This window comes from Haliotis cracherodii, unplaced genomic scaffold (genome assembly GCF_022045235.1).
Source record: "Haliotis cracherodii isolate W230 unplaced genomic scaffold, xgHalCrac1.p SCAF_13, whole genome shotgun sequence".
In the NCBI taxonomy this organism is placed as follows: domain Eukaryota; kingdom Metazoa; phylum Mollusca; class Gastropoda; order Lepetellida; family Haliotidae; genus Haliotis; species Haliotis cracherodii.
In genome coordinates this window covers 41032773-41045344 of record NW_027266268.1, presented here as the reverse complement: position 1 = coordinate 41045344, position 12572 = coordinate 41032773, and the positions used below count along the sequence as shown (strand labels likewise).

The window sequence follows — 12572 nt, the reverse complement described above, 5'->3', positions numbered from 1 at the left end:
GGTGGAAAGAAAGACACTGTACAGACAACACGATAAAATGATTGGTTTATATGCCACGTAATTCCATCATGTGTTTGCCGAGAAGCTTGGTTGCTTGACTGTCCAAGAACTAATGGATCCTGCTGATGTTGTGGTTGTTTGATGTACTGATCAAATAACATGTTGGAATGAAAGATATAAAAAAGGTTTCTTGATGCCTCAATGTGATCTGCACTGCGTCACGATAGGTCACCACAGTCGCCATGTGATCTGCATTACAATACGTTCGATAAGTCACATGACTGATATCCTTGACTGATATGTTCAATAGGTCACGTGACCGGCATCAAAATGAGATTATTGTGAAATAAGGAGGCATGTTCTCATTATCTTTGTTGAGAGACGAGAATTAAACTCGACCAGATGTTGTTAATGTCAATGAGAACGAGGATGGTGATTGCGACGCCGATGACGAGAGCGCCAGTGTAACCAATGCTGCGGGCACTGACACGGTCGTCGGATGCACTGGTTTTTCCTCGAACTCTGTTTGACAACGCCTGGTAATCGAGAGAGAGGCTGCGCCGGATGTCGCTTGTGAGGAGCATGAGCTCCACTTGCGAGATGTTCCACACGTAGACGTCTTGGCAGTCGCAAACACAGACGGCAGTATCGGTCTGGTAAGTGATGTTGAACACAGGGGATCCAGTTTGGTTTGTGGATGACACTGATGTAGCGAAGGTCGTGGCCGATGCAGTCGATGTGGATGACGCTGATGCAGCGAAGGTCGTGGCCGATGTAGTCGTGGTGGATGACGCTGATGCAGCGAAGGTCGTGGCCGATGCAGTCGGTGTGGATGACGCTGATGCAGCGAAGGTCGTGGCCGATGCAGTCGGTGTGGATGACGCTGATGTAGCGAAGGTCGTGGTCGATGCAGTCGGTGTGGATGACGCTGATGTAGCGAAGGTCGTGGCCGATGCAGTCGATGTGGATGACGCTGATGCAGCGAAGGTCGTGGCCGATGTAGTCGTGGTGGATGACGCTGATGCAGCGAAGGTCGTGGCCGATGCAGTCGGTGTGGATGACGCTGATGCAGCGAAGGTCGTGGCCGATGCAGTCGGTGTGGATGACGCTGATGCAGCGAAGGTCGTGGTCGATGCAGTCGGTGTGGATGACGCTGATGCAGCGAAGGTCGTGGCCGATGCAGTCGGTGTGGATGACGCTGATGCAGCGAAGGTCGTGGCCGATGCAGTCGGTGTGGATGACGCTGATGTAGCGAAGGTCGTGGTCGATGCAGTCGGTGTGGATGACGCTGATGCAGCGAAGGTCGTGGCTGATGCAGTCGGTGTGGATGAAGCTGATGTAGCGAAGGTCGTGGTCGATGCAGACGGTGTGGATGAAGCTGATATAGCGAAGGTCGTGGCCGATGCAGACGGTGTGGATGAAGCTGATATAGCGAAGGTCGTGGCCGATGCAGTTGGTGTGGATGAAGCTGATGTAGCGAAGGTCGTGGTCGATGCAGTCGGTGTGGATGAAGCTGATATAGCGAAGGTCGTGGCTGATGCAGTCGGTGTGGATGACGCTGATGTAGCGAAGGTCGTGGTCGATGCAGACGGTGTGGATGAAGCTGATATAGCGAAGGTCGTGGCCGATGCAGTTGGTGTGGATGAAGCTGATATAGCGAAGGTCGTGGCCGATGCGGTTGGTGTGGATGAAGCTGATATAGCGAAGGTCGTGGCCGATGCAGACGGTGTGGATGAGGCTGATATAGCGAAGGTCGTGGCCGATGCAGTCGGTGTGGATGAAGCTGATAAAGCGAAGGTCGTGGCCGATGCAGACGGTGTGGATGACGGTATCCATTGGCCTGCAGTCTGGGAAACACCTGCAATGTCACAAACTGTCTTGACAAAAACAGCATACTGACACAGTCATACAATCGTATAAGCATTTGCATGGAACACCCCTAACCCAAAGCTTAATCCTAACACTAATGATATCACTAACCCTAACCCTAACCAGCCTGGATATTAACCTACATGACAGAATCGTAAATAGTGGTGACAAAACATTAATACAGACACAGTTGTGAAATCAAATACACGTGTATACAGAACATAGGGATCCTATCACAACTGTCGTCATGATTGCGACAACGTAATAATTTTTTAATTTGAAGTTTACACGATATACGGCTTTTCCATTGGATGAGAGGTCGGTCACATGACCGCGAAATTGACGTTCATAAGTGTATGAACGACACAATTTGACGTTCATACGTTTTTGACGAGATCATGTTCTTGAAATGACGTAAACACTGACGGACTACTTACACATTCCTGGGGAAACCCCTGGGAATTCCTTAGCACGAAAACATACATAAGCGTTCTTTCTTATCATTTAGAACCTTTATTCTTGGTCTCAGCGTTTCAGTATACATTGAGAAATGCCAGAGAGCGTGACTGCATAATTGTTCACGAATATCCTCGCTACGGTCTATCCTAATGAACAAACGCAGAAATGCACTTCTAAACCATCGTAGTATCGACTCAATACGTGCCTTGGCTGACATTGACCGTCTCCAGCAATCTATGAATTTACCTTAGTGTCTGTTTGACGCATCTTTATTCACCTTTCAATGATCGGCTAGTTGATCAATGATGACTAACACATGTAACCGCCACAGATTCATTAACAACTTAGGAAATCTCTCCAGTCACGTTTATCGTGTCGGCAATTTTGACGTCTTGATGTAAATGTATTACGACGCGCTGTCATTGTGACTGACTTACTGAGGTAGTTCTTTACAGACCTTTCTCATCTAATGAGGATATGATTTGAACACATGTGCTGCGTAAGATTTTTCTGAAGAGCAAGTTGTGAATCCATACGCCCATGTCACCTCTCTTTTTTAGGAACTATTTTACTCCGCGATATAGCTGGTTGTTGTATGGCTGGTTGTTCATGTAAACATGATGTCACACGTACTAAATAAAATTGTATTTAGATCCTTGCCTAAAGAAATTGGTAAGAGGTAAGAAATTGTGATACAAAATTCTTAAATAAACTCAGTGGTGTTGAGACAGCCTTATAAACTCAGTGGTGTTGAGACAACGTAATACAATCATTGGTGTTGAGACAACGTTATAAAATCAGTGGTGTTTCGATAGCGTAATAAACTTAGTGGTGTTGAGATAACGTAATGAACTCAATGGTGTTGAGACAACGTAATGAACTCAGTGGCGTTGAGACAACGTAATGAACTCAGTGGTGTTGAGACAACGTAATAAACTCAGTGGTGTTGAGACAACGTAATACAATCATTGGTGTTGAGACCACGTTATAAAATCAGTGGTGTTTTGATAGCGAAATAAACTCAGTGGTGTTGAGATAACGTAATGAACTCAGTGGTGTTGAGACAACGTAATAAACTCAGTGGTGTTTTGACAGCGTAATAAACTCAGTGGTGTTGAGACAACGTTATAAACAAAGTGGTGTTGAGACAACGTAATACAATCATTGGTGTTGAGACATCGTTATAAAATCAGTGGTGTTTTGACAGCGTAATAAACTCAGTGGTGTTGAGACAATGTTATAAACAAAGTGGTGTTGAGACAGCCTTATAAACTCAGTGGTGTTGAGACAACGTAATACAATCATTGGTGTTGAGACAACGTTATAAAATCAGTGGTGTTTTGATAGCGTAATAAACTCAGTGGTGTTGAGATAAGGTAATGAACTCAATGGTGTTGAGACAACGTAATGAACTCAGTGGTGTTGAGACAACGTAATAACCTCAGTGGTGCTGAGACAACGTAATACACTCAGTGATGTTGAGACAACGTTATAAAATCAGTGGTGTTGAGACAACGTAATAAACTCAGTGGTGTTGAGACAACGTAATACTCTCAGTGGTGTTGAGACAACGTTATAAACTCAGTGGTGTTGAGACAACGTAATAAACTCAGTGGTGTTGAGACAACGTTATAAAATCAGTGGTGTTGAGACAACGTAATAAACTCAGTGGTGTTGAGACAACGTTATAAACTCTGTGGTGTTGAGACAACGTAATAAACTCAGTGGTGTTGAGACAACGTTATAAAATCAGTGGTGTTGAGACAACGTTATAAACTCAGTAGTGTTGAGACAACGTTATAACCTCTGTGGTGTTGAGACAACGTAATACTCTCAGTGGTGTTGAGACAACGTTATAAAATCAGTGGTGTTGAGACAACGTTATAAACTCAGTAGTGTTGAGACAACGTTATAAACTCTGTGGTGTCGAGACAACGTAATACTCTCAGTGGTGTTGACACAACATGATACATTCAGTGGTGTTGAGACAACGTAAAACACTCATTGGTGTTCAGACAATGTAATACACTCAGTGGTGTTGAGACAACGTAATACACTCATTGGTGCTGAGACAACGTAATACTCTCAGTGGTGTTGAGACAACGTTATAGAATCAGTGGTGTTGAGACAACGTAATAAACTCAATGGTGTTGAGACAACGTAATACTCTCAGTGGTGTTGAGACAACGTTATAAACTCAGTGGTGTTGAGACAACGTTATAAAATCAGTGGTGTTGAGACAACGTAATAAACTCAGTGGTGTTGAGACAACGTTATAAACTCTGTGGTGTTGAGACAACGTAATACTCTCAGTGGTGTTGAGACAACGTTATAAAATCAGTGGTGTTGAGACAACGTTATAAACTCAGTAGTGTTGAGACAGTGTTATAAACTCAGTAGTGTTGAGACAACGTTATAAACTCTGTGGTGTTGAGACAACGTTATAAACTCAGATGTGTTGAGACAACGTTATAAACTCAGCGGTGTTGAGACAATGTAATACTCTCAGTGGTGTTGAGACAACGTTATACACTCAATGGTGTTTAGACAACGTAATACTCTCAGTGGTGTTGAGACAACATGATACATTCAGTGTTGTTGAGACAACGTTATAAACTCAGTGGTGTTGAGACAACGTTATAAAATCAGTGGTGTTGAGATAACGTAATAAACTCAGTGGTGTTGAGACAACGTAATGAACTCAGTGGTGTTGAGACAACGTTATTAACTCTGTGGTGTTGAGACAACGTTATAAACTCAGTAGTGTTGAGACAACGTAATACTCTCAGTGGTGTTGAGACAACATGATACATTCAGTGGTGTTGAGACAACGTAAAACACTCAGTGGTGTTGAAACAACGTTATAAAATCAGTGGTGTTGAGACAACGTTATTAACTCTGTGGTGTTGAGACAACGTTACAAACTCAGTGGTGTTGAGACAACATGATACATTCAGTGGTGTTGATACAACGTTAGAAACTAAGTAGTGTTGAGACAACGTTATAAACTCAGTGGTGTTGAGACAATGTAATACTCTCAGTGGTGTTGAGACAACATGATACATTCAGTGGTGTTGAGACAACGTAAAACACTCAGTGGTGTTGAAACAGCGTTATAAAATCAGTGGTGTTGAGACAACGTTACAAACTCAGTGGTGTTGAGACAACATGATACATTCAGTGGTGTTGAGACAACGTTAGAAACTAAGTAGTGTTGAGACAACGTTATAAACTCAGTGGTGTTGAGACAATGTAATACACTCAGTGGTGTTGAGACAACGTCATACACTCAGTGGTGTTGATACAACGTTATAAACTCAGTGGTGTTGAGACAACGTAATACACTCATCGGTGTTGAGACAACGTAATAAACTCAGTGTTGTTGAGACAACCTTATAAACACAGTGGTGTTGAGACAATGTAATACACTCATCGGTGTTGAGACAGCGTTATAAACTCAGTGTTGTTGAGTCAACGTTATAAACTCAGTGGTGTTGAGTGAGTGAGTGAGTTAATATTTAACGTCACATCGGCAATATTTCAGCCATATCGTGACGAGAATTAATACATTAATAACAAATAAGTATATATAATTTATAAAAAACCTGTCAGCAAAGGACAGTACAATAACTAGAATATCACAGAGTGTATTAAAACTAGTTGAGGAACATATAAAAGCAGAAAGAATTAACAACACAATATAAAAATGGGCTAGAGATCGTCAGTAACTAAAGGGAGAACACCATACCAGGGACCATGGGGACTTACAGTACCTTTGCTTCCTGCATGGACCCTGGCTGGATTTATATCAGTCCTTCAGTCACTGGCGATAGTTGACCAGTTAAGCCTTAGATTAAAATGACAAAAATACTACGTTTTAAAATTCTGGTATGCATAACAATACATTGAATGATGTGGGACTTACATACCCTCTTAGGGGGACAATAATTTTACGCTACTTCAACCCCCCTCGAGGGTACAGCCACTAACTATCTAAGTTATATATTAGCACTACCAATATATAAAAACATATTATGTACATCAAAATTTATGTATTAAATCAATTTCCTTTAAAAAGTGCAATACTAAATGAGAATTAACTTGACTAAAAAGGTCCTTGACTGTTTTGACACTATAATATTTATCCCTTGTGATGGAAAAATCAATACAATCAAGCAGGACATGCTTGACTGTGATTCTTTCATCACAAGGGATGCAAAACGGAGGATCCTCACCATTTAAAAGATACTCATGTGTATATCTTGAATGGCCAATACGACATCGTCGCATAATGACCTCTTCAAATCTGGACTGACAGCCCAAGTAGGTGTAACCGATATTTGGTTTAATTTCATGTAATTTATTGATACCTACTTGGGTGTCCCACTTCTGTTGCATAATATCTCTGATGTAAGATCGAATCATGGGTTTAAAATCAGTGTATGGGATCAGAAGTGGTGTCACAGATTTGTTGAGGGCTGCTTTTGCAGCAGCATCGGCCATTGTGTTACCAATGATACCAACATGGCTTGGTAACCAACGAAAGACGATGTCACATTGGCCAGTAGCAAGATCATTAAATAATTCGAGAATTTCGATTAAAAGTGGATGTTTGGATGACATATTTTTAATCGCCTGAAGGCATGAAAGAGAATCTGAAAACAGTATGAATTGTTTATGTTTAGCTTGATTACTGATATATTTAAGTGCTGTAAAAATGGCGTTTGCTTCTGCAGTGAATATGGAACTGTTATCAGGTAAACGTGAAGATATTGTTCTGGATCCAATGACGGTGGCACTAGCAACTGCGCCACCATCCTTGGATCCATCTGTAAATATAGATTTATAAGTGTCGTAAGTGTTTCTTAGTTGAAGGTATTCTTGTTGGTAAATTAATTGGTTTGTAGCTGATTTCTTTAATTTTGTTAATGTAAGGTCAACCTCTGGCCGTACCATTTGCCAAGGAGGTGTTGAAAACAGTTGAGTTGGAGCTATATCTTGCAGTTTAATATTGAAAGCAAACAAGGCAGACTGGATTCTGATTCCGAGTGGTGGAACAAGAGATGACTTTTTATTGTAAATATCTTGGTAAAGAGGATTGAAGACGCAATTAAAAGCTGGATTGGACTGAATAGAATATAATTTAGTGACATATTGTAAAGATAATTTTAGACGGCGTTGTTTAAGAGAGGGTTCATCCGCTTCTACATACAGACTGTGAATTGGAGACGTCCTGAAGGCACCAAGGCAAAGCCTCAGGCCCTGATGATGTATCGTATCAAGTTTTTTTAAATTACTTTTACAGGCTCCACCATAGACGATGGAGCCATAATCAAGTTTTGAACGGATGAGTGACCTGTATAAATGTAAGAGGGTTGTTTGATCCCCTCCCCACTTTGAATTAGAAACAACTTTCAATAGATCGAGTGCCTTCAGGCATTTAGCTTTTAGGTATTTAATATGCGGGAGGAAAGTTAAGTGATGATCAAAAATAAGTCCCAAGAACTTGGCTTCCTTAACAACTTTGATAGGTGTGCCATTCAGAAATAGTTCAGGGTCCTTATGTGGCTTATATTTTCTGCAGAAATGTATACAATTAGTTTTTGATTTGGAAAATTTAAACCCGTTTTCTAGACACCACTTGTTAATTTTATTAAGACATAATTGTAATTGCCTTTCGATTGTGCGCATATTTTTACCACGACAAGATAGATTAAAATCATCCACAAAAAGTGATCCATCAACTGAATCATTTAAAACCTTTGACAAACTGTTAATTTTTATACTGAATAAAGTGACAGACAAAATACTGCCTTGTGGGACACCCTGATCCTGATTATAATGATCAGACAGGGTTGTACCCACTCGGACTTGAAATTGCCTGTCTGTTAAAAACTGGGATATAAAATGAGGCAGACGGCCTCTTAATCCAAAATCATGAAGATCTTTTAAAATACCATGTTTCCATGTTGTATCGTAAGCTTTTTCTAAATCGAAAAAGATCGATACAGCATGTTGTCTATTTACAATGGAATTTTTAATGAACGATTCTAAACGCACTAAATGATCGATAGTACTTCTGTTCTTCCGGAAACCACATCGTATATTGGTAAGAAGATTATTTGTTTCCAAGTACCACACTAATCGATTATTTACCATGCGTTCCATAGTTATACAAACACAGCTAGTGAGAGATTTAGGTCGGTAATTAGATGGATCAGAATGATCCCTCCCAGGTTTGGGTATGGGGATAACAATGGCTTTATGCCATGAAGGTGGAAATGTCCCTGCTGTCCAAATATCATCGAATATATTCAACATAGTTTCAAGACATGATTCTGGCAAGTGTTTAAGTAGCTGATAATGAATATTATCAGCGCCTGCTGCTGTATCATGAGCTTGCCCTAAGGCAGTATGTATCTCATGTAGTGAAAATACCTCATTGTAATCTTCACCATTATCAGATGTAAAATTTACTTTTTTCTTTTCCTGTTGAAGCTGATATTTTTGAAATTCGGGAACGTAATTTGATGAAGACGAATGTTGAGATAAAGTTTTCCCAAGTCTATTGGCAATAGCAGATTTATCCGTTAGCAAAGTGTCACCATCCTTTAAATGGTTTACTGTAGAATTTGATCCCTTGCCTTTGATCTTTTTGATCATGTTCCATACCTTAGACATAGGGGTACGAGTGTTTATTTTGGAGACATAGTTCCTCCATGATTGACGTTTATTTTGCTTAAATAGACGTCTTGCCTTAGCATTTGAAATTTTGACAGTGTTTAAATTATGGACAGTAGGATGTTTACGGAAGTATTTCTCCGCCTTCTTACGACATTTCCTAGCTTGTTTGCACGTGTCATCAAACCATGGTTTACGAACACGTGGGTTGATAGAGGACTTAGGTATTGAATCATCAGCAATTTCATTCAGTTGATCTGAGAACAACTGAATGGGGTCAATAACATTCTGAAAAGACGTAGGTTGTAATTTATCTTTGCATAAAGATTGAAATAAAGGCCAATCAGCCTTCACAAAATTCCATCGAGGTGAGGGTGGATCATCAGTGGGATTAATTGGTTTAAGCACCGTGGGGAAATGGTCACTCCCACATAGGTCGTCATGGACGGACCATGAGAATTCATTTAACAAAACTGAATCCGTCAAAGACAGATCTAAAGATGAATAGGTACCAGTAGCAGGGTGTAAGTAAGTGTCTGAGTCATCATTAAAAATGCAAAGATCATTATCGGAAACAAAATCTTCGATCACTTTTCCCTTTTGATTAATAGTTGAACTTCCCCATAAAGGATTATGCCCATTTAGATCACCCATGATGACACAGGGCTTTGGGAGCTGGTCGTATAGTTTTTGTAGATCATTACGCTGAAGATTTGAAGATGGAGGAATGTATAAGGAGCAAAGTGTGAAGGCAATATGCAGTGTAAGTCTAACTGCAACTGCTTGCAAATTCGTGTCAAGCGGAACAGGACTGTGAACAACGCCCCGCCGCACCAACATAGAAGCACCTCCAGTAGCTTTATCTCCCGGAGGAGAAAAAGAATGATAGGAACTATACTGCCTTAATTCAAATTTATCTGTATTTTTTAAGTACGTCTCTTGTAAACAAATTGCTGATGGACTTAAATCTGTTGTTAATAATTGCAGCTCGTTAAAATTGTGCCTAAGTCCTCTGCAATTCCATTGAAAAATATTTGAATGGTTCATGGCGGTTCTATAGGAGATCGCTCACGTGAACGTGAAGAAGAGTCACCACTCATAGTAGATGGAGTAACATCCATCTCGAGAGGATCAAAGAAATTCTGAACATCAACAGATGTTTCAGTGACAGTAGGGATCTTAGTAGTAATTTTCTTGTTTTGTTTCTTCTTTTGTTTTTTGGGCATTTCAGTCGATGGTTTGTTAGTTGCTGGTAATTCAGGAGTCGGTTTAGGTTGGGCCATAGTCTGAGTCACAACCTGAGATGCTGGAGAGATGCCACATGATTGAGTATCTGAATCATCTGTCTGACTCTCAGATGTTGTAACCACAGGCACAGGGTGTTCAGAGTGTGCCCATGTCAAGTCAGTTTGACATTCTATAGATCTTGTGGTAGAAGGTCGAGAGACAGCAGCAGCATAAGTGTGCACTGATGGAGGTGACCGGCTAGCAATGACTTTTTTTGCTTCCTGAAAAGAAATGTTGTTTTGACATTTGACTGTCAAGATATCTTTCTCATGTTGCCAAAGGGGACATGATTTTGAAGATGCAACATGTTTACCCTTACAATTCACACATTTGGGGTCAGCTGTACAATCTGAGGCGTCATGATTTGCACCACAACGGTGACAAACAATCGGCCGATCGCATGATTTGGAACCGTGTCCAAACTTCTGACACTTGTAACATCGGAGTGGATTGGGGACATACACCTCCACTCCGATGTTAAAATATCCTGCCTTTATAGATTGTGGTATGGTCGACAGTGAAAAGGTGAACAAATAAGTATTTGTTGGGACAATGTTATCTCCATCCTTTCTTGTGAAACGTTTCACTGACGTGACATGTTGATCATTGAGTTCATCAAGAATTTCCTCTTCTGTCATTTCTACCAGACAACGGGCTCTGTCGCGGATGATGCCTCGACTTGAGTTTAACGTTCTGTGCGCAGAGACAGCAACTTCAGTGTTTGCGAATGTAGTACATTTCAAAAGATTGATAGCTTGCTGTCTCCGTGCACACTCTACCAAAAGAGAACCGGTCCGGAGGCGTGAAACATTCTTGACTTCACCACAAATACCTGCAATGGCTTTAGAGATAGCAAAAGGATTAATTTTCAAGGGTAGTTGATTTCGTGATTCAACAACTATAAAACGTGCCCAAGAATTTATCAGATGATAAAATCTCAGCTTCGAGTCGTCTCTTCTTTTCATTGCGGTTGGAACCAGAATGATTGTGAGCCATGATGAAAGTAATTTATTCAGCACCCCTGCTCCCCACCCACCATGGAGTGCTACAAAGAGCGATGTTTAATTGCACCGGATCTCCAACATGCAAACATCAGGGATACAGAGGTGGTATACTCCAGTAAAAACAACATGAATAGCTGCATTTGTCTAACAAATAAAATGCCAGGCTGGTCCGGCCCATGGCAAGAAATTGAAGACATACAGAACACAGAGGTCGAAAGTACCAGATTGGCCCATGAGCCACCGCCTTCTGGCGTAAGACTCTAGGCAATTTATACAATCCAAAATTGAGAATATACACAAGGTATGCATGGCCAAGACCAAAATATACATTACAATACAACACATGTGTGCATATACAATATTACGCACAGGGCCTGGCATGACCAGCCGATTGATAAGACCGGGCCCATCTTACCACCCGTCTAGGCGAAGTAAGGGTCGAAGTAGTGTGTTGGGCAAAGGAACACAGTTCCAGGAACCAGTGCCCTCAACTACCAGAATCCCGTCCTCCGCCGACACAGGGACGCAACCCACGGCAAACGGGCTGCCCACTTTGGTCGCCTCTTACGACCAGCAATGGGGTGCTGTGGAAATATTCTACCCCGGTTCCACACGGGGGAAGAGCTATTAGCGCTACCCAGCACTCACCACGAGGAGGTTGCTCTTCACGAGTGCCCAGTGGTGTTGAGACAACCTAATAAACTCAGTGGTGTTGAGACAATGTAATACACTCAGTGGTGTTGAGACAACGTAATACACTCAGTGGTGTTGAGACAATGTAATACACTCAGTGGTGTTGAGACAACGTAATAAACTCAGTGGTGTTGAGACAATGTAAAAAACTCAGTGGTGTTGAGACAACGTAATAAACTCAGTGGTGTTGAGACAACGCAATGAACTCAGTGGTGTTGAGACAACGTCATACACTCAGTGGTGTTGATACAACGTTATAAACTTAGGGGTGTTGAGACAACGTAGTACACTCAGTGGTGTTGAGACAACATATTTCATCTAGTGGTGTTGAGACAACATAATACACTCGGTGGTTTTGAGAGAACGTACTACATTCAGTGGTGTTGAGACAATGTAAGAAACTCAGTGGTGTTGAGACAACGTAATAAACTCAGTGGTGTTGAGACAATGTTATAAAATCAGTGGTGTTTTGATAGCGTAATAAACTCAGTGGTGTTGAGACAACGTAATGAACTCAGTGGTGTTGAGACAACGTAATAACCTCAGTGGTGCTGAGACAACGTAATACACTCAGTGATG

General features: G+C 41.3%; 1 protein-coding gene across 1 annotated transcript; it reads right to left on the bottom strand.

Annotated features, from left to right (window-relative positions):
- Nucleotides 1-365: 365 nt before the first annotated feature.
- Nucleotides 366-11292, bottom strand: LOC139458722 (mucin-22-like). Its single transcript, XM_071240130.1, has 3 exons — nucleotides 11208-11292; nucleotides 10082-10315; nucleotides 366-1858 (listed from the first exon to the last, which is right to left on the bottom strand). Exons 1-3 carry the CDS (start codon nucleotides 11290-11292, stop codon nucleotides 366-368), a joined length of 1812 nt encoding a protein of 603 aa, XP_071096231.1.
- Nucleotides 11293-12572: the final 1280 nt, after the last annotated feature.

Bases quoted from the DNA above. Each gene is read 5' to 3' on its own strand.
- LOC139458722 (XM_071240130.1), bottom strand. From the start codon at position 11,292: ATGGCTCACAATCATTCTGGTTCCAACCGCAATGAAAAGAAGAGACGA. The intron at 10,316-11,207 runs GCACGTTTTATA...GCATCTCTCCAG, and splicing joins ATCATCTGATAAATTCTTGG to CATCTCAGGTTGTGACTCAG. The intron at 1,859-10,081 runs GTGAGCGATCTC...GTGACATTGCAG, and splicing joins TGACTCTTCTTCACGTTCAC to GTGTTTCCCAGACTGCAGGC.